Source organism: Colletotrichum acutatum (assembly GCF_030867785.1).
Source record: "Colletotrichum acutatum strain CBS 112980 chromosome Unknown BDZ83scaffold_1, whole genome shotgun sequence".
Classification (NCBI taxonomy): domain Eukaryota; kingdom Fungi; phylum Ascomycota; class Sordariomycetes; order Glomerellales; family Glomerellaceae; genus Colletotrichum; species Colletotrichum acutatum.
In genome coordinates, this window is record NW_026848995.1 from 746,246 (window position 1) to 774,012 (window position 27,767).

The 27,767-nt window shown below is 54.4% G+C and overlaps 12 protein-coding genes across 12 annotated transcripts; 6 read left to right on the forward strand and 6 right to left on the reverse strand.

The window, feature by feature from the left end:
* Positions 1-526: 526 nt before the first annotated feature.
* BDZ83DRAFT_597004 (uncharacterized protein) lies at positions 527-1,013 on the forward strand. Its single transcript, XM_060506878.1, has 2 exons — positions 527-833; positions 897-1,013. Exons 1-2 carry the CDS (start codon positions 653-655, stop codon positions 992-994), a joined length of 279 nt encoding a protein of 92 aa, XP_060371917.1. The 5' UTR covers positions 527-652; the 3' UTR covers positions 995-1,013.
* Positions 1,014-5,765, forward strand: BDZ83DRAFT_597006 (uncharacterized protein). The gene is made up of 3 exons (XM_060506879.1): positions 1,014-2,017; positions 2,128-2,321; positions 2,383-5,765. The coding sequence occupies exons 1-3, from the start codon at positions 1,275-1,277 to the stop codon at positions 5,376-5,378; spliced, it is 3,933 nt and encodes a 1,310-aa protein (XP_060371918.1). The 5' UTR covers positions 1,014-1,274; the 3' UTR covers positions 5,379-5,765.
* Positions 5,766-7,072, forward strand: BDZ83DRAFT_597008 (cytochrome c oxidase biogenesis protein Cmc1 like-domain-containing protein). Its single transcript, XM_060506880.1, has 2 exons — positions 5,766-6,239; positions 6,464-7,072. Exons 1-2 carry the CDS (start codon positions 6,083-6,085, stop codon positions 6,802-6,804), a joined length of 498 nt encoding a protein of 165 aa, XP_060371919.1. The 5' UTR covers positions 5,766-6,082; the 3' UTR covers positions 6,805-7,072.
* BDZ83DRAFT_597015 (uncharacterized protein) lies at positions 7,073-9,246 on the reverse strand. The gene is made up of 9 exons (XM_060506881.1): positions 8,908-9,246; positions 8,754-8,840; positions 8,520-8,687; positions 8,091-8,462; positions 7,959-8,038; positions 7,886-7,899; positions 7,643-7,735; positions 7,461-7,582; positions 7,073-7,402 (listed from the first exon to the last, which is right to left on the reverse strand). The coding sequence occupies exons 1-9, from the start codon at positions 9,073-9,075 to the stop codon at positions 7,259-7,261; spliced, it is 1,248 nt and encodes a 415-aa protein (XP_060371920.1). The 5' UTR covers positions 9,076-9,246; the 3' UTR covers positions 7,073-7,258.
* Positions 9,247-9,607: 361 nt separating this feature from the next.
* BDZ83DRAFT_714841 (FAD dependent oxidoreductase-like protein) lies at positions 9,608-10,772 on the reverse strand (the record flags this gene model as incomplete). The annotated part of the gene is made up of 3 exons (XM_060511676.1): positions 9,608-10,029; positions 10,088-10,695; positions 10,750-10,772. The coding sequence occupies 3 exons, from the start codon at positions 10,770-10,772 to the stop codon at positions 9,608-9,610; spliced, it is 1,053 nt and encodes a 350-aa protein (XP_060371921.1).
* A 1,306-nt stretch (positions 10,773-12,078) lies between these two features.
* On the forward strand, positions 12,079-14,285 carry BDZ83DRAFT_7422 (uncharacterized protein). Its single transcript, XM_060513104.1, has one exon. The coding sequence runs from the start codon at positions 12,197-12,199 to the stop codon at positions 14,081-14,083; it is 1,887 nt and encodes a 628-aa protein (XP_060371922.1). The 5' UTR covers positions 12,079-12,196; the 3' UTR covers positions 14,084-14,285.
* Positions 14,286-14,488: 203 nt separating this feature from the next.
* Positions 14,489-15,390, reverse strand: BDZ83DRAFT_563958 (small-subunit processome; the record flags this gene model as incomplete). Its single annotated transcript, XM_060503592.1, has 2 exons — positions 14,489-15,220; positions 15,295-15,390. The coding sequence occupies 2 exons, from the start codon at positions 15,388-15,390 to the stop codon at positions 14,489-14,491; spliced, it is 828 nt and encodes a 275-aa protein (XP_060371923.1).
* Positions 15,391-16,580: 1,190 nt separating this feature from the next.
* BDZ83DRAFT_564383 (family 47 glycosyl hydrolase) lies at positions 16,581-18,356 on the forward strand (the record flags this gene model as incomplete). Its single annotated transcript, XM_060503634.1, has 1 exon — positions 16,581-18,356. The coding sequence occupies one exon, from the start codon at positions 16,581-16,583 to the stop codon at positions 18,354-18,356; it is 1,776 nt and encodes a 591-aa protein (XP_060371924.1).
* A 1,929-nt stretch (positions 18,357-20,285) lies between these two features.
* BDZ83DRAFT_658988 (inosine triphosphate pyrophosphatase-like protein) lies at positions 20,286-21,809 on the reverse strand. The gene has a single exon (XM_060511048.1). The coding sequence runs from the start codon at positions 21,381-21,383 to the stop codon at positions 20,541-20,543; it is 843 nt and encodes a 280-aa protein (XP_060371925.1). The 5' UTR covers positions 21,384-21,809; the 3' UTR covers positions 20,286-20,540.
* A 402-nt stretch (positions 21,810-22,211) lies between these two features.
* On the forward strand, positions 22,212-22,758 carry BDZ83DRAFT_746274 (helix-loop-helix DNA-binding domain-containing protein; the record flags this gene model as incomplete). Its single annotated transcript, XM_060513242.1, has 3 exons — positions 22,212-22,323; positions 22,456-22,654; positions 22,710-22,758. 3 exons carry the CDS (start codon positions 22,212-22,214, stop codon positions 22,756-22,758), a joined length of 360 nt encoding a protein of 119 aa, XP_060371926.1.
* Positions 22,759-23,020: 262 nt separating this feature from the next.
* On the reverse strand, positions 23,021-24,631 carry BDZ83DRAFT_746275 (uncharacterized protein; the record flags this gene model as incomplete). Its single annotated transcript, XM_060513243.1, has 1 exon — positions 23,021-24,631. One exon carries the CDS (start codon positions 24,629-24,631, stop codon positions 23,021-23,023), a length of 1,611 nt encoding a protein of 536 aa, XP_060371927.1.
* A 1,205-nt stretch (positions 24,632-25,836) lies between these two features.
* On the reverse strand, positions 25,837-27,344 carry BDZ83DRAFT_564304 (aldehyde dehydrogenase; the record flags this gene model as incomplete). The annotated part of the gene is made up of 2 exons (XM_060503626.1): positions 25,837-26,815; positions 26,869-27,344. 2 exons carry the CDS (start codon positions 27,342-27,344, stop codon positions 25,837-25,839), a joined length of 1,455 nt encoding a protein of 484 aa, XP_060371928.1.
* Between the last annotated feature and the right edge of the window lie 423 nt (positions 27,345-27,767).

Here is a 27,767-nt window from a genome sequence, read left to right on the forward strand (position 1 = left end):
GGACCCCTCAATGGTCCAAATATAGTGCTGGAGTGGGAGCTGCTTGCTGGGATGACAAGGTACCCGCCAATTGCCCGGTACAATGGATTGGACAAGTCGGGTTGCTTTCAGACTTGGTGGGATGGGACCCCCTCATTCCAAGGCCGCAAGACGTCTTCAGGGCATGATAGGTCGCTTTCGTCTGGTTGCCCCTCACTCCAACTCGTTTGCAGGGGACACTCAATAACCAGCCACATCAGCACATGGCCCCGGGGGCGTCTTCAGGTGCAGCATCCTGCGGGCGGGAGAGGCAGAGTTCGTGGCGTGGGAGGGTATCGGATACGAGTAGGAGCTTTTTGGGTTGATGGTGATGATGAAGCTGAACCCTCGGCTCACGTAAGAACCTCGACGATGTGCGCTACGTCGGGTGTGGGAATCGGGGCTGTGCGACGTGGCGTTCATCCTTGAGTTCTAGTGAATCTAATTCATTAGCGAGGAGCACTAGGACCCAAAGACCAGAAAACGCTCCATGCCTGAAGCCAGATCTTGGTATTCTGACTACTTCATCAAGTAGCAACTCTTCCAGCACTACTAGATACTTGAAGTTGTCGATTTGCGAGAATGAAACGAGCAGTTGCGGTTGTGCGGGTGGGAGAATGGAAGGCGCCGTGCCATGCGCCTTAGGTCAAAGATCAAGAACCTAAGGCTCAAAGTAAGACAACTATCCATCTACTTCAACACCACAGTCTCATCGTTGGCGATCTATATGCCGCCAGCCCTCATCACCAGTATTCAATGGGACAGCGACATCGTGGTCTGTCTCATGGGTATTGTGCTTCACGCAGTACTCAGAGGTACATTGCACTCTCTTAGCTACTCCCTTCGAATGGGTGCATGGATGGCTGAAATTGAGGCAGCTTCCCCATACTTTAGAGGAAGGACGAACAAGCACCTTGCAAGATATAGGCAATTAACCTTTGATTTCCATTCGAATGCCACGAGGCTGAAACCATGATTGTAAATGAATACATGCCGTGAATTAGAGGTATAAATCAACAACATCCGGTCAATTCTTGATCAACCTTGTATTTTCAGTCATCCCCCTTCCTGTCACTCTCTCCGGCAGACACACTCACTAACGATGCACATTACTTAGGTACATTTTACACACACACATACACATACACACAATAGTAGAGCATACTCCTTCTCTCTCTGCCCGTCATTCGCCTCACGGGGGAAAGACTCTCGTGCCTCTCTTTTGCACCCCTGCCGGTGTCCAATGCAATGCGGCAATGCCCCTCCCATCCCGATCTTTTCGAGGCGGCCGGCACTACTTGCCTTACCGCCCCTCCATCTCCCCCAGCGCCAGCGTCGAACAGTACCAGCTTCCCCCTAGCTGGCCGCTGCCATGCCGTCCGGGCTGCGTGTCAGTGTCAGGTAACCCCCCAATTGCCCCCATCCACACAGTATCAGCCGCTAGCCGCGATACACGGTACAGGGGACTGGTGGACAGTGCCACTGTGAACCGAACAGCAGCGCCTGAGTCTGAGTCTGCAATACTGCTAGTACGACTTGTGCCTGGGCTTGTCAACATCGCCGCCGCTGAGAACACAACTGCCGAGATTTTCATCCCTCCTTCTTATTCCCTTCTTGACCGACATATCCTTCCTCCCAACCGACCGCGCCAGAGAGGACTAGCGAAAGGTTTACTCCTTCGCTTTTCTTCCACTCTTCCGCAACTTCCACTTTCTTTTCTTTCCCGTTTGGCAGCGGCGATGTTATGGACCCTGTTCATGAAATTCCTCCTCGTAAGCTCCCTCATCGCCTGGTGGCTCAAGCGACCGAATAGCCGTTTCCAAAAGTTCGTTCTGGCCGCCGCCAGCCTTGCAACATTCTGGGTTATCGCTCCCATTTACGCACAACTTTGTCTCGCTTGGTCCGTACACTACACCCGTGAGGGTATTCGTTATTGGAGTCTGGATGAGTTGCTTGTGCGGCATGCCAGTATGCTGGTGACTCTCGCCGCAGTCATTTGGTCAGTTTCACCCACGCGCCTCTTCCGCTTCCCCGCCTTATCCTGCTGTTTGCTACCACTTCTTCCGACACGTGCGATCCTTGTGACGACCTTTTCCTGACAATGTGAAGGCTGCTCCACCGCGCCTGGCAGACTCTTTGGAAGCCGACAACCGATCTCATCAGCATCCTTGGAGTGGACGTTCCCGAGGCCCCCGATGTATCTTTGGCCGGAATTCGACCCGACGCCGCGACTCTCAACTGGACGCGACCAACACACAACCGACCTGTGCAGAAATTCCTGATTCAGGTCAATGGCGTAAATGGTCAGTCTTTGTTCGACTCGTTCGGTGGTCCATGGAAGACGAAACTGACATACCTTCACAGTTGGCGAATCGAGGCAGGAGGAGACGGCTATTACTGTTACGGGTCTGAGGCCCAATCACTGCTATAATATACGAGTCATTGCCGTTGGACCGAACAACTTCCAGGCTGGTAGCCAGGTTATAAGACTGCGCACCTATCGATCCGATGGACGGCCAGAACTGGGCAATTCGAGACTACCCGACAGTTTCCAAGATCAAGATCCGCGACCCGGACAAACTCCGTGCGTCGAAGACAATGGCAGTCGTAGCCAGGTGCCCACCATCGAAGCGGCACCGTCTCTTGAAGGCGGATCCACCGCTGCGCGAGACAGTACTTCCGGCCAGAGACGCAACACTGTCAATCGCAGACACTCCCCGTCCATAGCAAGTCAGGAGCAGCCGTCAATCAAGGACTTTCCTAGCGACCACCCTGAGGCGTCGCTCAAGGAACTGGCCGACACCTTGGAACGATCGAGGAAGGAGTTTGTGGAGACAGCATCCTTACATGCAACCGAAGAAAGCGAGTTCAGACAGCTCGAAGAGCGGTTGAAAAAGGAAAAGGAGGAGAAAAAGAAGATTCAGAAAGAGAAGGACGATAACACCGCGCAGTTGAGGCAAAAGGTCAAGTCTACCGGCGAACAGATGAGACAGGCCACCAAGGAGAAGGCGCGGAAGGAGAACCTGTTGAAGGAGAAGCAAGAAAAGCGCAAGAAGGCGATGGATAACATTGAGAAATGTGTCGCTGAAGCCAAAAGTATGCGCAAAACTCGCGACGGGTTTGCATCGGAAAAGGAAAGTCTTGCGCAGAGCCGTGATCTCAAGATCAAGCACCTGGACGAGGAGAACTCTGCCTTGCAAGATGAGTATTCCCAACTCGAGACCGAATACAAGGAAAAGAAGGAACAGCTCAAGGAGCTTGAGGATGCACGCAGAAAGCTGCCTGGTGGCGAGGAAGACGACACTTGGCGAGAGGACGACCGGAAAATGAAGAGAGATTTCGAGATGAAGCGCCGAGAACTTCAGAGTCAACTCATCATGGAGAATAGGAAGGCTCAACAGTTTGAGGGTCACATCCACGTCCTACATGCCCAAGTCTACGCTCAGAACCAACAGAGCATGCAGTTCTACAATCAGGCGAATTCTTCCGGCGTCGAATTCGACCCGAACGCCTCGGCACAAATTAAGCGTCGAAGCCGCACCGGAAATGCTCTTCCTAACACCGTCACATCGCCTACGGGTCCTTTCTCAGCCTCGGATTCTCCCTTCGATCCTCCGATCGGATTCACCAGTCGAGCCCCGTTCTCGCACTTCCTGGACATGCCCGGGGGCGAAGCCTTTGGGGGCGACCAATTCTCCGACGCTGATATTAGGGCTCTCACAGGGAACGCACCGCTCAGCCCTACGGCGGCTGCTCTCCTACCTTCTGGCATCTTGGGTGACGACGAACCTAGCAGCCCTGACTCTCTCTCCCGCAGAAGCCCGTTCATTCCGGGTTACGAAGATGATGCTCAGTCGCCAGGATCATCCAGACGCTCGAATAGTGTTCCCTCTAGCCCCCCAGGATCATCGCATGTCACCGCTTTCCCACCCTTTGCACCTGATAACGGCGATCCCTCGTCCCTTAAAGACATCACGTCCTCGCCCGGGGGACAGCCATCGCCAGCTGCAAATGGACACCGATTCACGGATTTGATTCATTGGCACAGAACTAAAGGCTCTAAAGCTGCTGATGACGGTGGCCCCATGTTGGGCAGCCTAAAGCACGGCCAGAGTCAGTCCTTCCCTCGGCAGACCGATGAACTGGATGGAACCAATCGACGCCGAACTAGCTTCTCATCCTACACACAGAATCGGAACTCTGCTGGGCCTGACACTCTTGAGGCGGCGAGTGCATCGAACCTGGGACGCAGCATGTTTTCATCGGCTCGCAGGCTGATACCATGGAATTCGTACGCGGACCGAGATCCAAGCAGTCCTAGACCGGCTTCCATGGCCTCTGCGGACTTGCCACGACCGTCCACCGACAGCGGATCCATTTGGAATCATCCAGCTGATCGAGGAAACCGGTTTTGGTCACCAGCTGATGGGCGTTGGGCGTCACGGACTCCATCCAGACGACCCTCTCTCCACGGCTCGCCAGCGGCTCTCAAAACGACACTGGCGTCAGCCGAGGACGAAATCCTAGATCATGAGGCCTTGAACGATCCCCAAGTCTCGCCGAGTCAGGTTGGCGTCATTGGCAGCCGACCACCAGCCAGCAAACAGAACTCAGATAACAAATCCTTGTTGAGCAAGAGCTTGAACCCAGCAGCGCCGACCTTCTCTATTGGGGGACTATTCCGCAGTAAGGATAAAGAAAGTGACTCGGGCAAAGAGAAGGACAAGTCAAAATCGAAGGACAAAGCCAAGGACAAAGCCAAAGACAAGGACGCAAAGGAGAAAGGCAAGACGAGGGATGTTTCCACGCCCAGCCTAGACCTGCCGCAAGGCTACGATGCGTCTCCGACAGAGTCCAGAAAGTCCCGCGATGCCTTCTCTGTCCACACACAGGCGTCGGTCACTGAATCCCGGGAGTCTCTGACGCTTGATAGGGCAGTGTCCAATACACTTTCTGACTCCAATACCAAGGACCAGGAGAATGCCTACAGGAAGCTCTTCAGGAAAGGCAGTTCCAGCAAGTTCAGTCTTTCGTCTCGTCTAAGCAAGGACTCGAGTCTCTTTAAGAAAGGACCTGGGAGCACCACGAACTCGGACAAAAACTTGTCTGCGGATCGATCCAGCTTTGGAGACATTGACGACTTTGGCGAGGAGGGTTTACTTGGACGAAGCTATGAAAGCGTCACCAGTAGCCCGTCCGCAGGCCCAGCCAAATCTAGAGACGCCAAGGAAAGCAGAATTTCTGGCTGGAGCAGTAAGTTTTCTATGAAGAAGAAAGGCAAGGATAACCGAGAAAGCCTCGAGTTCCACCAGGCTACCCCTGAGGGCGAGGTCGACGGAGAAGACAAGAAAGACGAGTGAATCCAGCGAATCTATTGGGGTCAGACGGCCGAAGCGATGTAGTGTTTTGCAAAAATAATTAAAAACAAAAGATCAGGCGTTCCAAAAGCAATGTTGTCATGAATCCAGATAATCGAGTGAAAATGACCAGATACCCACCCGATCTACTGGTTGTAGATGATACTTGTCTAGAATAACATGGAGCACTGTTATACCTCAATTTCCTTACGCCAAATGCTATTCAGGAGGCTGCTTTCTTGAGGTCTATTGCGTTTAGGCTTGCTTGGTCGCTGACATTGGCACCAAGTAAGGCAGGCGGTCAATCCGACCGGCGGCGGCAGAAAGTCTCAATTGGCAAGCTCCGTCAGAAAGCACGGGTCACATTTCGCGAGAGGAACGAACGGGTAGCTGTAGATTTACCCACCCAGATCGAACCACCCGCGCAAACCCGCCGCCCTCTGGAAATCTGCCGACAGACCATTGAACGAAACAAAAGTGACACGATTTATCCTTGTACATAGGGGACGTTCAATCGAGTACCAAGGCTCGCTGCCGTTTGACGACCGTCTCTACGAACTCCCCCGGAAGAAACAAACCGAGCCGCCCGACCTTCCGAAAACGCCGGCGTCCATTTCGAACTCTTTCCCGATCCCTCGACCGACCAGACGGCCGATCCGAACGAGCGGACACACTTCCGCTTCCCATCGCCTTCCTCTCGTCAATTGATGGCCGCGATGGCGGCTCAGAACCCGACCGGCGGCGCCCCCGAGGGCCTGCCGATGCCCTCGCGCAACCCGCTCCCCCTCTCGGCCTCCCAGGAGGCGCAGATCAGAGACATTTACCACGCGCGCGTGCGAAACGCCTGCGCACCCGAGATCAAGGGTTTGTTCTTGCCCAGCTTCCCCAGAAGTCACCTTAAACTGTCCCTCTGTTCCTCTCTCTCCCTCTCTAGCTCTCCGAAGATTATGCCCTCCTTTCAAGTCCCATTCTCCCGAAGCAAAGCACAGCCCTTCCCTTACAAATCCTCCATCTCAAGAAGCTTCCTTGTAAAGAAGAAGAAGAAAAAAACGGAAAATCTAGATGCTAACGATGAAAACAAAAAACAGCCTTTGCAGACTGCGCCCTAAACCGCACCTTCACCGTCTCCTTCGTCTGCCGCACCCAGCTCCGCGCAATGAACGGCTGCATGAAGGCCCACGCCACCCCGCAGGAGCACGACGCCGCGCGCGAGGAGTGGTTTGCCAAGCGCATGGAGCGGCAAAAGGAGCGCGAGCGCAAAGCCGTGAAGAAGGCGCAGCAGGAGGACTTTATCCGCGAGTGGTGGGGCCTCCCCGAAAAGGACGCCGAGACGAGGAGGAAGGAGGAAGAGAAGATGAGGCTGGGCGAGCGCGTGGGCGGGTACGCTGCGCGGGATCGGAAGAGTGTTGCGGCGGAGGAGAGGCGGTGATGACTTGAGCACTGGTATGGGGGAGAAGGTCGTTCGGGGGAGGTGCGCGGATTTTGGCCGTGTTGCGAAAGAAAAGGGGAAGGGAGATGCATTTGTTGGGCGTTCTGGATTTACGGTTTGGGACACCCTGCTCTATGGCGCGGCCATTCGGCTTGTACAAATACACACACAACATTTCACACCATGTAGACTATATCAATCTAAAAAGGGGGGCCGAAGCCTAGAGATGGCGGTCATTGTCACAGATAGCATAAGAGCCTCAAGTTTTTAGCTCTAGCTGTGTGTATCATTTCTCGAGTCTGTCCACTCATGATCTAAGCTTTTTGGATCTATCTGGCAACCCGGCTTGGCCGTTCATCCGGCTTGAATATGCCGCTTTTCTTCATAAGATCCTCCACCCCTGAAAACGCCAAATTCCATTCTAGAAACAAAGGTACGACCGAATAGGGGTCCACTAGGCCTCTCTCTTCTGGAGCTCGGCGGGGAGCAGGGCGACCTTGTCCTGGAAGAGCTTCTCGGCGCGGGCCCAGACAGAATCGTTGCGCCAGTCCTTGAGGTTCAGGAGGGTAGGCAGCAGGTCGTTGCTGAAGGCCTCGCTCTGTCGTTGAGGTCAGCTACACTTGTCTCAAATGCTGTTTCAACGTTGTCAAACTTACAGATTCCCTCGGCAACAAAGAGGGAAGGTGGTCGATGGAGATGACGCTCAGGGGAGGGTTCTCCAATCCCTCGACGGGGACAGTGGGCTTGTCGAAGGTGGTAGCCACAGTGTAGACGGGGACTATGAGTGAATGCATTGTCAGCATTGTCTAGTTAATTGATTCGTATCAAGGTAGCTTACTCGGGTTGTGGGGGTTGGTGGTGTCAGCAGAAACATCGCAAATCACGCTGAGGTTTCTACCGGGGACCTGAAGAGACTCGCGGTTGAGGAAAGCTAGAAGAGCATGGTCAGCTTGCAACTCCGCCAATCGTACATTGTGTCAACGCATTCATGATCATGACTCGAAGAGTTGATCATGTTACTCTTTTTCAGCAGAGCATGCGAACGGATGCTTGACACCGGGTAAAAAGGGGAGCAACATACGAGGAATAGGTTGGCTATGGAAAACATGTGTTAGTATAAGCTCAAGTTTGAAGTTGTTCCCAAAGAGACGTACCTGAGGTAGATGCAGTTGACGAAAATGTCGGCGTCTGTGATCTCCTTGTAAGGACCGGGGTTCTTGGTCTCCTCCATATCCTGTAGCTCTATGTTAGTGCGTGTTGCGATGACAAACTTGAGAATGACTTACCCAGCGGACGATATCCTCAACACCGGCTCTCTTGGCCATCTCAACGGCACCGGAGCCGCAACGTCCAAGAGCACCAATCACAATGACTCTGGGCTTGCGACCAGCCTTGGCGATACCTTCGTCCAAGGCCTTCTTGACATCGACGATGAGAGCATCCTCATTGGGGTACGCCTCGACGGCGGGGAAGGGCTCGCCAGGGTGGGTGAGCTGCCAGGCCCAGTTCTCGAGAGCAAGAGCAGCGCCAGAGAAACCAGCGTGGAACCCGAAGGCTGCGACTCTGCGACCGGACTCGTTGGCCAAGAACTCCAAGTCGAGAAGGGTACCGCCGCCACGAGGGAAACGGCTGAGGGTCTTCTCCCAGCCACCTTGGTTCTATGCCTCGGTCAGCAAGCTCTCTGGTGGTATCCAGCTCAATTGGGTCTTGTATACCTTGTAGACGTGGAGAAATGTGACGTGAACGTGCTTGAGAGGGAACTCCTTCTCCTCAAGCTCCTTGAGACCGACGATGATCACGTCTGATGGGGCTGACTCCCAGGAGTATTCGGGCACAAGGGTCGCGCCAGCGGCTTCGAACTCGGCATCGTCAAAGATGCGAACCTGGGTATCGTCGGGTGAGTGATTCGTTGCTCACGAACGAGGGATAGTAGATCAGTGACAACGTACAGGGCTCCTCTCAACTCTAACTTCGTAGCCAGCCTCGATCAGCTTGCGAGTAGTGGTGGGTGTGAGGGCGCTCCTGTGTTCCAAGGGCTGACGTCAAAAGTTAGTTATCTCGGAATACTCAAAGTCAATGTTGGTTTCGAGCATCATTGCACACCTTGGTCTCGGATCGGAGGTGAAGAATAGTGTGGGCCATGTTTGCGACTTGAATTGAGCTTTTGCGACCACAATTGATTGCTGTTGTAGGAGAGGAAGCTATGAAAGTTCGATGCGGGAAGGTTGAGGATGATGAAAGTTGGGTGTGGGGCAATGACTCCAAAAACATCCCACCTTGTGTGTGACTCTTCTGTCCTGTATCCGTAGGGGACTGATTATTTCACCGCTTATCGGAGCGCGGGGTAGGCTCGGTAGGCACGTTAATTACAGGCGGGCAAGGACATGGGATGGCAGTTGTCAGTGAGGTGAACCCAATTTCTTCTCTTCTCTTCTTGGTCATCCAGGCGAATAGAATCTCTGCCTCCAGCAATTGAGAATTTTTATTTTTTATCTTTTGCGACATGCTACCAAGCCAGGACTTCCACCACTCACGCAGCACCGGGTGACGCCATGCAGGTACCGGCCGAAGCTGCACCATCTCTCCAACGCTCTCTCGCTTTCAGGCAGGTCATCAATGGCCCAATCAGACGGCCTCGCCGATATCGCTTGACTCCGTATTTCCATGCTTTCCATGGCACTTGATGACCATGCATACTTCTGATTGTACATTGAGAAAATATTGATCGAGTTTTCCTGAATCGACGCTGTCTAAGTTCGGTATTCAATTTCTACACCGATGCTCTAGCATGGTGTATTCGTATCTAAAGCCGCGGCATGATTTTCGAGTCTCCCAATAATTCAAGTACACCCTCAGCTACACCCCAGGACATCTCGAATCCCCTGCCCCCCAGACCATAAGCATGGATTATGGTGCGCTTCTCTCCCACCTCTTCTCTTTCCAGCCTCATACCGCCCTTTCGAGTCGGCCGTCGGCCTACGACATCTTTGAGGACGCGAAACTCACCATCGTCCCCAAGGATCTTAGGATATGTAGCAGCGAAGTGTTTGAGGAGTTTTTCCCGCACTTCTGGCGACGGTTCAGTGTCCCAATTGTCAGGTTCCTTGGTGCCGCCCACAATCGTGCCGCCATGGAAATTTCTAGGCACGCAAAACGTCCAGGTTCCATCAGCATTTTGTCTTGTCACTGTTGCTGGGCTGAAGTTGGCGACTGCACACGTTTGACCTGGAGAACCTCATCAGCAAAGTCGCCAAAGTAAGTTGGATGTCAGTGGTCGATATACCTCTCGTGATGAATGATTTTGGGTCACCAAATCCGAAACCAGAGCAGTTGGCTACGTGTCTCACGTTCGGCAACTCTTTCATTGAGAACGCTTCACGAGCATCACTGAGTTCTCTGCGGAAGATTTGGCCGCCATTCCAGGAGAACTTGCGAAGGAGGAAGGAGCAGTAGATCATGGGGTTCACACACCATGTCTTGTACTCGCATCCCCACTTCACCTTGTCATCTGGGTACTCGGTCGGGTTCAGGAGCCGGAAGTCTACCAGTCCCAAGCTCTGGGCCTTTTCCTCGCTGAGAGCTTGATACTGTGCCGGAGGATCATCGAGGTATTCAATGCCAGGCATGAAAGTAATACCGGCTTCAGGATTGCTCTTCACCAGGGACTCCATGTGCTGGAACGTTCTGAGGGCCATCGCATGATCGCGCTTTTCCATGTCGTTGGCCGGTATGACCCAACGGTTGTGAGCGCCGCCCCATTGCGAGGTGTAGTTGATTGAAGCTTTGCTGTCAACGGTCTCAAACGGACTCGGGAAATCCTTGGCCACTATTGCTACTTTGTGGCCATCCTGCTGAAGCCTTACAGCAGTGCTCAACCCGATCACGCCGGCTCTGTCTCGTGTTAGCGACCAGCCAAATCTGAAGAAACGAGGGATGCTTAGTTACCCAATCACTACGATTTGTGCCATCTCGCGAACGATGTACCTACTGAAAACGGGGGGTGGGGGGAAGCGTACGACAACCGTGTCAAAATGATCAATGACAGAAAGAGCGAGTAGTACCATGAAAACTAAGTCGGCTTCTTACACGGAGCGAAATCGACCTACTCGGATGCCGGGCCCACCAACAAAAGAATAGAGTGCGCCGACCATCGGAGACAGTATCGGCGACGCCCGGCCCCAGAAACATCGCCCGAGCCCGGGGACTCCGGTAAAGAGACCGCCAGAATCTCTAGTCAGCCAGCCGACCACGGCCGGTCTTTTGCCCGATCGCCTTCACCTTTCTACCACCCATTGCTGCTTCGCGGCAACCTTCGAACTAGGCGCTGAATCAAATTACCCCAAGACGTCTGCCTCCATCATTGGAAACGTTTCTTCCGCCTGCAGGATTACTCATGACCGTCTCATCACCCCAAAAGACGCAAGACCGAAACCTATGAGTTGTCTCACGGGCAGACCTATGACTTCCTAGACCAAAAAGTTGACCTTTGTCGGAACAGAGATGGATCGATGATTTTTTCTCTTTCGAAGCCATGTGGAACGTGGGCACTTCCCATACGATCGGCGGATGCAAGGTGCCTCTACGGCCCCGGCTAGGACAGGGTAGTCTCCCGCGTTACATTCTCGCTTCGATGCCCGAAGACCTTGCACCGTCGGCATTCTCGCAAATCCCCAGGAACCCCAAGCCCAAAGAGAACATCAAGGGCGGTCAGAGTTCAATGAGATCAATAAAGTGACCAGCCAATTTGGGGAGCTTGGCCAATGGCATGAAGTCTCCCGTTAAACCAACCCCGCGCGCCTGTCTTTCACCACCCTGGTCTCGGCGCCTAGAATGCAGTGTGATGGTCTGGCTGATTGGCCCAGCCTGCAACCTTTCACAATCTATTTCCGTCTACCCATCTCGACCACCACCATCCTTCCCCCCATTCGGCCGCCCCTCCATCCTCTCTTTGGCTTCACGGTTCACCCACTCACCGCGGCCCGTCTGTTGAGAAGCCCAGCGCTTACACTGGCCATCCCGTGGGTGACCTGCCGCCCTGTACCACGCGCAGTAGTGCCGCTGTTTCAAAGGGGGGAACGAGAGTAAGGTAATTCGTATATACACTCTCTTGGTATCGTTGGTAGTCGTATGTTTACACGGCTTTTCTCTTCCTTTCATCTGTGTTGTCTACCTAGTACAGCAATAATAAACTTGTTTGTTGTTTGCCTTGGTGCCCACTGGGTTGGATATCATGCATCGGTAGCAGTTGGACTACCTGTTCTTCATTCCTTTCAGGCCATCCCCCCCTCCCCCATATTTCGTGACCAGATCTGGATATCATTATCACACCGGGGGAGAAAAAAAATCCACGACAACATTCGAGTCGAGATAATCCGCCCCAGCATAGCCCAGCATGTCGTCGTCGACACAGCCCCCCTCTGGAGGGTACTCACTCTTCCCGAACCCCAACTCCAAGCCCCCAACAATAAGGAGGCCGGCATCTCGAACTCGAAGATCAGAATCGCGTGAGCGGCCCCGGGCTGTGTCTCCTGAGAGCGTTGACCACGTCGATCAAGCGTCTCCACCGCGTCACGGAAGACAAACGCCGCAACAGAGAGTCCAAACACCGGTTGAGCGATCGCAAACTCCACAAAGCATCCGCCAGGCCCCATCAGGTGAACAGCAGCAGCAACAGCAGCAGCAATATCAACAGCCCTCGCCGCGTAGCCGCGAACTGCCGGCCCTGCCCGCGTCGTCGGCCACGGAGGCATCGCCCATTCAAAGGCCCCCTCCCGTTGCCGATATCCCGCCCCGGTCAGACACCGCCTTCTCACAAGCACATACGCTTGTACGGAACAACAGCACGCGGTCCAGGAGCTCGATAGCAAAGCTTCCGTTCCCCGAGGAGCCATCGTCGTCTTCGCAAGAACAACCTCCTCTACGATCCATCTTCCCTCAGTATAACCCGGAAAGGCCTCTCAACCAACAAGACTACTTCCCCACGCAAACAAGCCCAACTCATATCCCACGGGCCGTGATTAACCGGACAACATGGTATCCAAATCCACAGGAAGCGGAAGGCCAGAATGACCAACACAGGAGTCCTCCTATGAGAAGTCCCCTGAGCGGAGCCTCAGCGCAGAGATGGCCAAGGAGACAGATCGAGCCTCCCATCATCCCGAGTGTCTCATCGAATGAGCACATGAAGAGCCTGTGGAAAGTCTCCAACGGCTGGAAAGCTCCCCCTTCAGAAGGCAGAGTGTACTGCATGAAGCTGTCCCAGGAGAAGGACGCACCCGTGTACACACTCTCCTCGACATCACAGCCCTTTTACAACATCCGCCTCGATCCCACGTCTGCATCAGCATACGTCACCCTCAGCCGTCACGACCCGGCCAAGGTCTACAAGGCCCCGAACCCCATGGCAAGCTCGTCAGCGAGCAGCATTCTTTCCGGCGTCGTCGGTCACAAGGACAATAACAACGGCAAAGGCGCCGAGAGCAAACACTGGCAGGAAGTCCTCACCACCACCCTGGAAGAGGAATCCCGCAAGCACCCGCCCAACGACGGCCTCGTCGCCCTCCTGTACCCGCTGGCGGCCGCCAAGATGGCGCTCGATAAGCCGGGCGACATGAACGCCATCATGACGGCCGAGACGGAGTGCGCCCGCCTCGTCTGGGACGAGGACTCCCGTTCACACTTCCTTGTCCACCCGGCCCTCGCCACCCCCTTCTGCGTCACTATTGAGCGCTCGCCCGCCTGGAGCCGGGTCGAGTACACGCTCGAACACCACGAGTCGCCGCAGCACCTCGCCAAGCTGACGCGCGACGGCACGGGCGGCGGCTACCTCGAGGTCGACACAGCCATCGCCGCAAAGATTGACAGCTTCTTCATCGTCGACGTTGCCGTCGCGGCGCTCATGCTCGTCGCGGCGGCGGACGAGAAGAACACAAAGGTCGAGACCTTTGAGCCGCCCCCGGCGCCGCACGATCCTGTCGGCGGCAGCGGCCGCGATAGCCGGTTGAGCAAGAGGGAGGAGAAGAAGAGGGCCGCGGCGGCCGCGCGCAGGGGTAAGATGGAGGAGTTTGAGATTGACGTCGAGAGCCAGGACAGCAGCTTTGCGAAGCTGGAGCAGGTTGGCAAGGAGACGCGCGACAGGCTGCCTTGGCCTTTAAGAGCGCTCTTCAAGGTCGTGGCTGGGCTGTTCAAATGTCTCGTCTGGCTGCTGACGATTGGCTTCAAAGCCCTTGCTGCCATTGTCAAGGGGCTTGCCAGGTGCGTCGGTGTCAAGTCCAAGTGACCTCCAAGCGAAAGAGAAAAATGATGAAGACGGGAATGATAGGGAAGGAAATGAGATACCACTTTTGAGCTGATGCATTGTTCTCGTACTGGTTTCGTCTCTCACAGGTTTAAGGGGTTGATGGAATAATGGGAGTTTCCTTATGAGTCCCTATCCAGGAATAGGATAGGGAGCGATGATATTCCTTCTTTGTACATGTAGATCTATACTCCGGGGTGTCCTTGGGTATCGCATGACGACTTTTCTGAGCAAGCATATGAGAGGTTCCATCCCTCCATAGCCGCTCAGAATGTTAGGATTTGAAATGAAGACACGATTAAAAAACAACCAAAAACACCAATTTCAACCATGCTTTTCGTGTTCGCCAACCATTCTTTTGAAAGACGCTGAATTTGAAAAATCCTTTCACCTCTTGCGTGCCCGGACCATGATCTTCTTGCCCTTTCTCGTCGTGCCGCCCGAGGTCGCACTCTTGGCCATCTTTGCCCGCTGTATCTCGAGGCCCTGCTCCGCCCTGGTCAAGACTTTGAGCTTCTTCTTGGCGTTTTGTAGTTGCAGCCGTAACCGCGCCAGCTGCTTTTCCCTGCTCTCCGTGGCATCTTCGTCGCCGTTGTTATCCTCCGCGTCATCGAACCCTTCAAACTCGTCCTCGTCCTCGTCGTCCAGGTCCATCGCTGCCTTCTCGGCGGACTTTGCTTTGGCTTCCGCCTCCGCAGCATCCAGGAAGACAATCTTTCTCGGTCCTGTAGCTTTCCTGACACTTTCTTCGGCATCGCTGTCGGAATCCAGGTCGTCGTCGTTGTCGCCGTTGTGGTTCGCCGCATCGATGCCGCCAATTAGGACAATCTGCTCCTCCAGACGCCTCACCTCCTTGGAGATGACATTGCGCGTGGTGCGTATGTAACCGACATCTTGTGTCTTGAGCAGCCGCACCGTGTCCATATCCATGGCCTTGTTGCCGCGGTCGCCGGCGACGGTACCGGACCATTTCCTGCCGTCCTTGAGGCGCGAACCCATGGAGTTGCGGCTGAGCATGCCAAAGTAGAATTCATCTTCGTTTCGGTCGGCGGCCTTTTCGCGGAGGGATTTGATCGTTGCCTTCTTCTTGTTGTAGTCTTTGGCACGGAGGGAGTAATCCTGTAGACGAGGAATGAGCAGTCAGTAAAACCATCTCGACGGGCAGTTGTTGCAGAGCCTCTAAGACGACAAACCTTGTGCTTTTCGAGGAGGCCGAAACGTTGGCGCTCCAGAGGCTGAGCGCGCTCCCTGTGAGAGCGACGCTGGACGGCGTTGCGCATAGAAGACATTGTTACTTCGGGTTGAGGTTGTGCAACCAAAAGGATCTCTTTTCGCGAAAAAAAGATGGTCGGCCGTTCCCTTGAGGCGACGAAAGTGCACCGACGATCCTGGGCCGCCTGGGCAAGGTGGGATGCGGCAGAAATTTGAAAAATTTAGGCGGTCAAGCAAGGTAGTGCAGGTAAAGCTCCAGCCACAGACTTGCCAGAGTGTGGCTGATGGTTACGGGCCCCCGAATTTGCTTCCGTCAAAAAGTGGAAAAGACCGAAAAAGCTCGGCCCGGTGGGGTATACCAACTGTCTCAGATTCGGGACCGCCGTTTTCAGCCACTCTCCCCCACAGGTCGCCTTTTCTTCCCACTTCCCATTCTCCACTCAGTCTGCGCCTTCGGCCGACGTCAACTCAGTTCAGTCAGTTTCCTCCCAAAGTCCACGTTCCTTGAAACATGTCAGGTGCCTTGAAACGACGCGCTCTTGTTGGCTTGAGCCGTCACCTCCACTTACCTGCCTAGTCAGAATGCGACGACTCGTGGTGAGCATTCTATCTAGGTTTAAGGCAGTTGGAATGGGACATGTATCCGGCCTCTAAGAACCAGTCAACGATTCATAATGACATGCGTGGTCCTCCCTTTGGATTCTGCTTTGGATTCTTCCCAAACAGTTGTCTCTTCCGGAAGCATTTTGTGCAACGCTTTAGGGAGCCATGCTGCACATCATTCGTGGAGTTGACCTGAGCTATCTGCCTTAGCCTCGATGTTAGCCAAACGTCATTCCAGTTCGAACCAAGTCTACTCAGCCTCCCAAAGGAAAAGAGGTCCAATCGCGTGTTAGCTCGTAGCATCATACATAGATTAAATCGTTAACAGTCCGAGTGATCTACCTCCCCTCTATCCGTACAGTACTACCCCCCCTTAATCCCTTTGCACAGACAATCCAAGGACGCAGTCAAGCACAAAATCATGGGTCACCCCTCGTGTTTCATGGAAAGGGACGCACCAGAGTGACAGCCGACCTTCGAGACGTCAAGCGCCGCAAGAAGCAACAGGAGCTCCAAATTCCCCAAAGGTCCTCTCACGGTCGATATCCGAGTGACGACAGTCAGTTCCTACTACAAAATGTCTGCCGCGCCTATTTTCTCCTCCCGCCGGCCCTGGTCTTCAGCATGTCACTCCTGCCTCGATTTTGTCCATTCTTCGTCCAATATGGTCGCCAAATTCCAGTTGCGAAACCACTCCCCGCCGACCTACCGGGTACTCGCGCTGCTCGTCGTCTTTGTGGTCCTCTCAGTTCTCCTACTACGGAATGACACTCCGGTGCAGCTTGAGGAAATTCCTAGCATCAACGACGATGTCGCCAAACCCATCAGGACAAGCTATGACTGGTCTACACATCCACAGAAGCATCCAATCCCTCTGGCTGAGATGACGAGGCTACCCAACGGCCAGCCCCTCTCGCTTCCAAAGATACAATATGAATTCGCCGCGGACCGGTCAGACAGTCTGAAGAAGAGAGACATCGGCCTCGACATTGGCCTCATGGCCTCTCGTCGCAACGAAGTACGGAACGCCTTCAAGAAAAGCTGGCAATCATACACCAGGCACGCTTGGGGTTACGACGAACTGCAACCCCTCTCATTGAGAGGAAAGAATCGCTACAACGGATGGGGTGCCACCCTGGTTGACTCTCTCGACACTCTTTGGCTGATGGGCATGTATGACGACTTTAATGACGCCGTCCAATACATCAGCACGATTGACTGGAACAATGCGACGGAGACAAGATGCAACATTTTCGAGACAAATGTCCGGTACCTCGGTGGACTTTTATCCGCGTACGATCTCAGCGAGGAGCAAGTCCTCCTCGACAAGGCCGCTGAGCTCGCCAACATGCTCTATGCGGCATTCGACACACCGAACCGCTTCCCTCCTTACAGCTTCAGCTTCGAGGAGCTCCGAGCCGGAAAAGTCTTACCGGACCCTTACCAGAGCGCAGCCTCCATCGGCAGCATGTCCCTCGAGTTCACAAGGCTTGCGCAGTTGACCGGCGATTTCAAGTTTTACGACGCCATCGAGCGCATCAAGAAGGCCTTTGACAGAATCCAGGACGAGACGCTGCTGCCCGGCATGTGGCCCAACTTTATCAACGTCCGCGATGACTTCCAGACGACCAATAACGTCTTCAAGCTCGGTGGAAACGGCGATTCGCTCTACGAATACCTACCTAAGATGCACGTCCTCCTCGGCGGTCTGGACACGGCCTATGAGAAGATGTACAGGGGCGCGGCCAAGGCGGCAAAGGGGCACCTCCTCTACCGGCCAATGACGCCGAAAAAGGACGACATCCTGCTCCTCGGCACCGCCATCGTCAACGAGAAGCTCCGCAAGATTGACCAAATCTCGGAGCTCGAGCACCTGTCCTGCTTCGCCGGCGGCATGTTCGCCATGGCGGGCAAGCTCTTTGACATACCCGATGACGTCGAACTCGGCGACAAGCTCGCGCGGGGTTGCGCCTGGGCGTACAAGTCCTTCAAGAGCGGTCTCATGCCGGAGAAGTCCCAGGTCGTAAAGTGCGACACCGTCGAGGTGTGCGAGTGGGATGAGCAGAAGTGGGTGGCGCAGAGCAGCCAGCACGCGCCCAGGGGATTCTGGCGCATCGACGACGCTCACTACAACCTGCGTCCTGAGGCCATTGAGAGCCTCTTTGTGCTGTACCGGGTCACCGGTAAGGCGGACCTGCTGGATATGGCGTGGGACATGTTCGAGGCCGTGCAAAAGGCTACGCAGACCGACGACGCCCACGCCGTCGTCGTCGATGTGACGTATAGCCAGTCGCGGCAGGAGGATACCATGGAGAGCTTCTTCTTTGCTGAGACGTTGAAGTATTTTTACCTCATCTTCTCCGACCCGGAGCTCATGAGCTTGGATGAGTGGGTTTTCAACACGGAGGCTCATCCCCTCAGACGGCCGACAAAATCTTGAAGCGAGGAAGGCTCTCACGATGATGCAGAGACGTGGTGAACCAGTTAGTAATATTAATAGGCGATACCTCGGGAAAGATACCAAGAGGCATGTTACAGGCATACGCAATACCCGATGATGGCATCTACTTCACGCATCGGATGATATCACAGATATCTCGGAGCCACAAATACCCGCAGTGCACGTATCAGAGGGCGTTGGATACGACCCAGGAGTCAAGGAGTTTTTTTCTTACATGAATAAACGATATACACAATAAAACCAGAGCCTTGAGGTTGAATATAGAGCATTCCAGAACTCTACGTCGCGATCGAGTACGCCCTGGAACAAATGTCGATGAAGACACAACATCACTCCCTGCAGCTATACACTAATTGTACCTCCTTTCGACAAGAAAATTTTACACGCTGGCAATGAAATCTCTCTTCCCGCCAATTGACTTAATAAATACTTCGTCTTAGCAGGATGGTTACACAAGAACATGTCCATTCCATACTAAGTCAACCGCCTCAGCTCAACGCCCTGTATATGTTACACAACCACCCAAGCACTTGATAATGTCTCTGAATCATCTGACCTACACTTACCTATTTTAGACGCCATCACTGTCTCTCTTCACCGTTGCCCGCCAGATAACCCCTTACATATCGGGCCGGGGTAGACAGCCACTTGCCGTTCCCCCCTGCCAACCGCGTGACGCCCGTCAGCCCGTTTCCGCAGAAAGCATTTTTCGGGGCTCGAGGCTTTTCGGCGTCCGAGACTCTTGTGCTACCCGTGCCGGCTGGAAGTAAGAGCTGCAGCTCCGTCTTGTCAGATTCTCGCCTTGTGGCTCATGAATAAAGACCGCCTAGACGTATTCTTGGTAGTACGTTCATGAAAGCCGATGTTGTAATTTCGAATTTAGATTTAAGTGGCCTTAGAAGGGCTACTTTTGTAAGAAACGAAGGCCATCGTCAGGGTGCGTAATCGATCTTGGAGAGCCATTTCGGACCGAAATCCTACATCGGCAGACGACGGGCTTAGAAAGATGCCAGGCCAGCTCTCCCTAGAGTCACAGTCTCCCTGAGATTCCACACCCACATTGTTGTCAGACATGGTGGCTGGCAGCTTCAGTAAGTTAGGCCAATGGTCTCGGTACCTTGTTCTTTTCGCTTTGGGCTAGTTTGCCCTCTGTATATGGACCGGGCAGATGAGACGTGATACAAGCCGATTTGATGCCATTCGCTGTCTGCAAGTCTCTGTTTGAGTGGTGCTGAAGAATCACCTCTCACTGAATGCCAAATGGTACTGTGATGGAAACACAGAAGCAGGAAACACGTAAGCATAAGAGCATGGAAGCTGCAAGCCTCGGTTACACAGAAGTACTAGTTAGCTACAAGAGGAACCATAGAGGAAGGGTTCGTCTTATTCTGATTTCTCAGCTAAATTTGGGTGACATGACTATTGTTAACTTATGACATAACTCACACTGCACAATCTCATCAAAATCTAAAGACCGAGTCATTATAATTGCATGAGAACGCAAGAAATCATGATTTATAAAGCGATGGTTACGTCGGTGAGATTGATTGAGTGCGCCCAATTATATCGCGAGACCGTTGACAATAGTATTGTAGCGAGATCACTACGCTGGGTATGACTGATTCTGTAGATGATGACGAGGTTTTCGGGGGCAGAGGCTCTATTAGGACGCGAAGCAGGAGCGGTAAACGTCGTTGGACTCAGATACCGTACTCTTAAGGAAGAGGTCATTTTCGCAAAGTTCCCTTGTGAATATTTGATTTACTGACTTGGTGATCCGAAAAAGCAGTCGACAAGACCAGACTAGGTTACTATGAGTGATGGAAAACCACTGTAGCAAGTAAGGACTTCGTCTCAATACTTTCACTGATGTGGCTACTCATTGGAAGTGTCCGATGAGTACTATTTGCTTGTGATTGACAAGTGAGCCCGCTTCATTATTTTTAATTTATGAGCTTTTGCTACGCAGTAAACACGGCTTTTAGCTATATGTAAAGATGAAGAAGCTCATTTCGTCATCTAACTTCAAGGCCAACAACCAGGGCATCTCATCAACTTTTGGCGCCCTCTCTAAATGTGTTTCCTCCTCGTATTGAGAAGGCGGCCGGGGGTATGTAGCAGGTCTCTCTATTCCATCTCTCTTCTTTTTTTGGGCAAACCAAATCACATCAGGTCCTCTTCTTCGTCTTCTGCAACCTCCTCCTCATCCTGCTTGAAGATGGCCTTCTCCGCCAGCGCCAGCGTTTGCCGCACCGGCAAGCCAACCACGTTATCGAAACTGCCCTCAATCTTCTCGACGAGCAACATGCCGCCCATGCCCTGCACGGCGTACCCGCCCGCCTTATCCGCGCCCTCCCTTGTCTTGACGTACGCCTCGATGACGTCGTCCGGCAAGCCGTTGGCCTCCTGCGCAAAGTAGACCTTGGTCTCCTCCGTGTGCTGGCAAATCTCGTAGCCCGGCGACCTGGCGTCCTCCCTCGGCGCGACGACGCACACGGCCGTCAGGACCCTATGCACGCGGGTATCCCGCAGGTGGCGCAGCATCTTGATGTGCTCGGCCTCGCTCCGGGGCTTCTCGAGGACGCGGCCGTCGCGGGTGACGATGACGGTGTCAGCGGCGATGACGAGGTCCGGGTCCGGGATGGAGGCGAGGTGCGTCTGCAGGGCCGTCTCGTAGACGTCGAGGCACTTTTGGCGGGCCGTGGCGGAGACGTACTCGTAAGGGCCGTAGGCCGACTTGTCGAGGTCCTCGGGCTTCGTCGAGGGTGTGATTTCGAGGTCCTTGAGGCCGATCTGGGCGAGGAGGGCGCGCCGCCGCGGGGAGGCAGAGGCGAGGATGACGCGCTTGGTTTTGAGGTAGGAGAGGACGGGGAGGTTGAGGGGCAGCGGCCCTCGTGGGCCGCCGGGACCGCCGGCTGCGGCGGAGGGTGCTCGTGGCCGGGTGAGGTGCTCGGTGGCCTTTGTGTAATCGGGTGGAGGGTCGGAGGCGGTCTTTACGTCGGCCATGGTGGTGTTGGTGATGACGTGTAGGTGTGTCTTGTGTGAAGAGTGAAGCGCTAGATCTGTGCGGAAGTTGGACAAGATTCGGTGTCAATTGGGTGTTCTGGATGAATCTTGGATTTGTTCCTTTTGAGAGTATGGTAACGCAAGGATGTGAATTGAAGTGCAGCTATCGGAAAGAAAGGAGGTCTACTCCGTACGGATAGCAGATTGTGGGCCGGCAAGCTGTAGAATTTCTGGATGAGCAATCAATCCCGATCCAATGCCAATGAGGTCACCCAGCCTTGAAGGCTTGGGACGTGCCAACCCCGCCAGATCCACGCGGTGATGATTCCTTGGGCTTATCTTATCTGTCTTTACCGTGTGCCTGCCTTACCACGCTACTTACCCTCAGGTACCTAGGCAAGGAAAGGTAAGGTAAGGCATATTGGTAAGGTAAGGCATATATGTATTTCTCTAAGGAGCGTTGGGGGACAGGTTCAGCTCTTGTTCCGGCGGTGCCAGCCAAGGTAGACAGCCCTGCGGGCGGAACCAAACGTGCTGCAGGAACCTTACCGGACAGGGGTGGTGGTGGCTTTCTGCAAATCGCAATGCGGAGGAAAGTCTGGAGGGGGATCTGATCTCAGAGCTTCGGTGCGAAACGGCATGTGATCGTGCGAAACGCACACTCCCTCACTCATACACTCAGGTATACCCCATACTCTTTTCTCTTCAACGTCAACCCACGAGTAAAGGTACCGACAGCTGTTGTCATACATGGATCACTTCCACTTATAATTCACCCTCGTTCTTTGCATCCGCTTGCGCTGGAAGAATCCGAATGTGCCCGCCGTCATGTCGTCCCCAAATAAGTCCAATTCTCCTTCAGCGGCCGCGGATGCCGAGCAGCCAGAAGAGAAGCCGCGCCTGACCGAGGCTGAGAAGAAGCAGAATCACATCGCGTCTGGTACGTCGGAAACTCCCCCTTTTAGTAACTTCATGGCTTTTTACACATTGCGCGCGCACACTCCTTCACAGTCTCCTTCACTCCCTTTGGCGCATTTGACGAAATCCGCTAACACGTACTGCTCGCTGGCAGAGCAAAAGCGACGCCAGGCCATCCGCGAGGGCTTCGATCGCCTGACGGAGCTGGTCCCCGGTCTCGAGGGACAGGGCCGCTCTGAGGGTCTCGTCTTGAAAAAGACTGTGGAGTTTATGAAGGAGCAGCTCAGACAGCGTCAGGAATTGGTCGAGCGCATTGAGAGTTCCGGCGGCGAGGTTGACGAGAAGTACAAGCGGTGAGTGAGCCCCGACAATATGATGATCTTTTCACGTACTAAAAATCTGTTGTAGACCGCTGTTCCATCAGCAGGCGAACAGCACTTCCAATAGGACTAGATGATGGAACGGGAGGGCGATGTGTGTGCTGCCTTGTTGACTTTTTGTTCTTTCAATGGGATTGTTTCATGGAGTTGCGGATGACCGGTGAGGATATACCTTGGGAACGGAAGTGAGAATGGGAGTGGTCCGTCGTCGTAAGAGGACGACTAATAGTGCTGCAGGAGGCTTGGCCTGCGTTCATCATGACTATAATACAAAACCCGCTAAGCCGGCGTTTGTTGTAGTGATAGTGTACATTTCGACATCTGTTATACATGGGCGGTCTACTGATACGTCGCTACCTTTTCCTGCATCTTTTCCAGCAAAGCCAGAGGATCCATCTGCTGTCTACTTACCCCCCTCGAGGCGCCGGCCCCTGAGCTTTCCGGGCCGTCCGTCGCCTCGACGGTTACCTGCTTCGCCGCGACGTCGCCCTTGCCCACCACCAATATGAACCCGGGCTGCTTCTCCCTCGCCTCCTTGAGCTTCTTGGCCAGCGACCGCGCGCTGGCGTCGATCTCGACCGCGAAGCCTGTGGGGCGCGGCTGCCGCGGGTTCGCCGGGTCCCGCACGCGGTCGTGGCCCGTCAGGATATCCTTTACCTCGGACGCCCAGCTCATGACGGGTTCCGTGTCGTTGATGGTCAGGATCACGCACTGCCGCGGATTCAGCCAGAACGGCCACCGGCCCTTGTACTCCTCAATCAGCAGCGCCATCAGGCGTTCGACTGACCCCAGGATGGCCCGGTGGATCATGACGGGCGGCACCGGCCCGTACATCTCGAGGTCCGCCGCCGACACGTCGGCGCCGTCCAGCGGCAGACCCTGCGCCTCTAGCGCAGGCGCGGGTGCCTGGTACTCGAGGTTGAAGCGCTGCGGCAGCTGGAAGTCGAGCTGGATTGTGCCGGCCTGGTGCGACTTGCCGTGCGAGTCGTGCAGCATCACATCGATCTTGGGGCCGTAAAAGGCGCCGTCGCCTTCCTTGACGGTGTACTTCAGCCCTGCCTGCTCCAGCGCGTCGCGCAGCTGCGACTCGGCCCGCGCCCACTCGGCGTCGGTGCCAATGTAGTGGTCCGCGGGTCTGGTTGAGAGAGCAAAGTCGAACTGCTCGAGCCCGAGCGCGCCGTAGACCGTCTTCATGAAGTCGAGCGTCTTGAAAACCTCCTCCTGGATCTGGATTGGGCGGCAAAAGACATGGCCATCGTCCTGGTGGAAGCGGCGCACGCGCGTCAGGCCGCTGAGGGCGCCCGAGATCTCGTTGCGGTGTAGCGGGCTGAAGTCGGCGTAGCGGATGGGCAGGTCGCGGTAGCTGCGGTTCTTGGAGGCGAAGATGAGGCAGTGGCCCGGGCAGTTCATGGGCTTGAGGCCGTAGTCGTCGTCCTCGCCCTCGGCTTGCCTGGTGGCCTGCTCGCCGCTAGCTCCCTCGTGAGGCTGGTCTCTGTGAGAGCCGCTGCAGCAGCTCGTCTTCTCCTCGGGGGCGCGCGCGCGGCTGGTGACGGTGTACATGTCGTCGGCATAGTTTTGTAAATGGCCCGACACCTCCCACAGCGACTTTTTGTAGATATTTGGCGTGATGACCTCGTCGAAGCCGTAGTGGACGTACTGCCGCCGTAGGAAATCGACCAGCCGGTTGAAGATTCGCGTGCCGTTCGGGAGGAATATCGGGGAACCGGGGCTGTAGACGGAAGAGGTGAAGAGCTCCTGCTGGACACCCAGCTTGCGGTGGTCGGGAAGGTCATCTTCGGCGACGGCGGCGGCCGGTGATGGTGGTGGTGCGGCTTTCTTGTCGGCGTACCATCGTCTCTGGAGGCATTGGGGTCTCGGTGCCGCTGCCGGGCTTCGGAGGAGGGTCGGTACCGCACGGAAGGCTGGTCGGAGAGACCGTGCGGGAAGCATTGTACGGGATTGCTGGCAATCGGGAGTGCAAATGTTAGTCGGCCTTGAAGATTCTCGAGATGCGACTCGAATTTGTGATGCAAGGATCCCGAGAGCTTGCATACCAAAGGGGCTTAGCGTCAATTGCGCCGGAAGCTTGACAGGGTCCGCACGGACGACAGCTATCACTCGCATTTTGACCTTTCCATTTCGTCTTCTTTGCTCCCATTCACACACTTGGGTATCAGACTGCCGGCGCATCTCAACACAAAGCCTACGATAAGAGACTCGGCTCTCATGCTCAGCTTCACTTCTTGCATTGGAAACGTGCGCTTTCCCTGAATATCACATGGGCACTAGGGGAGTTAGGGGATATAGGGTCCTATTACATCTGACCACATCTATTCCGGGACACACAGGGCACCCGGGGAGTTAAGAATCAAGGAGTGCAGTTGTCGTATTCATTGTGACATGTCGCGAATTCTTCGGCAGGACAAAATCCCCGTTTCTGGATCCACGGCAACAAAGCCGCAAGCAATTCCTCTCAAATTCTGACTCCAGATTTGCAATTGCGGGGAGGAAACCTACTCGCGATGGCAGTCCAATGGTTGAAGTATTCCTGTCAGCATTGTTCCATCTGCTTTCATGCAGCATGCGGTCGAATTTCACTAAAAACCTTCTCCGTCAGTGGCTCAAACTTAATTGATATGCCATCGAACCCAAGCAATGGCCCTGTGTACCTGCCTGCGCCAAGCGAACACTCCCCTTTCCGTTGTCGCGGCTCTAATCATTGCCGATGTGGCTTCCCACCTATGATCGACTGTGGAACGTGGAACACCCAATATTCTGGAGGGGTGGAGGGGCAAAAGATGAAGTGTGCCGATCGTGTAACGGAACGAGGTAGCCAAAGTGCAATTATGCACTCACGTGGCACTGCTTCCCCATGATCGTCATTGGCTGATAACGATCAACGCCACTCTATTGACACCTCATCGACTTTTGGGATAGTGGGAAGTAAGAAGTAGTATCTATTCTCCGAGACACGTGGTTCTATTCGTAACAGTTTTGTCATACAATGATGCCGCATTAGGCGAGGGAAGCCAATAAGTCGTTTACGGATACACGGAATTTGCATCGGAACCAGAATGAACCGTGGAATAAGCCCCTTCTTTCCATTCGGACAGGGCCAAGGTATCTAAACGCTACGAAAAGCACACCACCAAACTTCAGTTCCGGTAGGTAATCGTCTTGGTCCTCACCCACTCGTCCAGCCCAGAGGAGCCGAACCTGCCAAACCCGCTCGACTTGACGCCGCCGTGGGGCAGACCAGGCTCGTCGTGGACAGTCATGTTGTTGATGTGGACGGCGCCCGATTCAATTTCCTTTGCGAAGCGGAGACCCGTCCGCAGATCCTCTGTGAAGACGGCAGATGTCAGGCCGTACTCTGTGTCATTGGCGAGCTTGATTGCCTCTTCCTCGGTCTCTACCTCAAAGAGCGCTACGGAGGGGCCAAAGGACTCTGTCTTGTAAATGTCCATGTCGGTTGTGACGTTCTTGATGACGATGGGCCGCAGTCTTGTCTTTGACGTCTGCTCAGCATCAACGTCGCCGGCAACGAGGGCAGCGCCCTTGCCGACAGCATCCTTGACAAGCTTCTTGTTCTTCTCAACAGCCACCGCGTTGATGAGCACAGGCGCATCGGATTGCGACGGGAAGATCTTTTCGATCGAGGCCGACAGTTTCGACTGGAATTGCTCACTAATCTTCTTGTGGACAATGATGCGCTCAGTGCTCATGCAGATTTGCCCTCCATGAAGGAAAGAGCCAACTGCGCACTGATCTGCGGCCAGCTCGAGGTTGGCGTCATCCCATACGATGGCCGGCGCCTTGCCTCCCAGCTCCAGCAGCACTGGCTTCAGGTTCTCACCTGCCAGCTTTGCGATGATGCGGCCGACGCCTGTGCTGCCGGTGAAGTTGATCTTCTTGACCTCAGGGTGAGCAATCAGCGATGATGTGATTGCAGCAGCGTTGGCGGGCTCGTGAACAATCACATTCAAAACACCCTTGGGCAAGCCGGCTTCGTGGAAGCAGGAGACCATCTCAACCAAGGTTCGAGGGGAGAACTCTGAAGCCTTGAGAACGGCAGTGTTGCCAGCGGCGATGGGGAAAGCTATTGACCTTGCTCCCAGGATATACGGGGCGTTCCTGCTTGGGTATTAGCTGTTTTAATCACTTTCAAGTATCACTGATATACTGACCAAGGGGCAATGGCGAGGACGACTCCGTAGGGTTCCTTGAGGACCATTGCGCTCACGTTCGGGTCATTGGTTGTTGGGAGAGAGCCCTGAATGGTGAGGAGACGTCCGCCGACGTCTTTGAGGCAGCCAATACCCAGACCCAAGATGAATTCTGACCAGCCTGCGGCAGCACCCGTCTCTTCAGACATGACGCGGGCCAATTCCTCTTTCCGAGACTCCATGATAGCAGCAGCCTTGAGAAATATCTCCTGACGTTGGCCAAGGGTAGTCTTCTTCCAGCTTTTGAAGGCTTTGGCTGCGGAATCAACTGCAGCCAAGGCATCTTCCTCAGTTGCGCTGCCGCACTTGTGAATGACCTTTCCGGTAGCGGGCGACACAACGTCAAAGGTCTTTTTTGCGATGACCTTTTCTCCATCCAGGAAAAAGGGAACAGTGTAGTCCCCAGCTGGGGTGTCACCATTTGTTTGCGTCGACATGGCTTGAAGAGAGTATGAGAATCGAGCCGAGATTCTTAAAAAGGGGTATCGGAACTGAGGCAAGGCAGATGGAAGTAATGGGGGTACGCAGGTAGGCTCGAACAAAATCAGATGCCAATGAATTCGGCTGAGCGTTGGATTCTTATACTGCTGTGAAAGGTAGCCACCCGACCTACGTGGAACACTTTGTTAATTCCAAACCCATGCCCTTTTCGATATGCCGATGGTCAACGCCACGCCCTCTAGTGCCCGGAACCCCGCACGCGGAAAGTGGACGCGGGGAGAAACTCTGAGACGACCTGACTAGGGAAATGCTCACCCTCAATCCTTCGAAACCAATTCTACCAATTGCTTTGAAATCTGAGTATAAAGCTGGCTTATGTCCCCCGTTTCACCCCAGTTGTAGTGGACATGGTGGGTCGG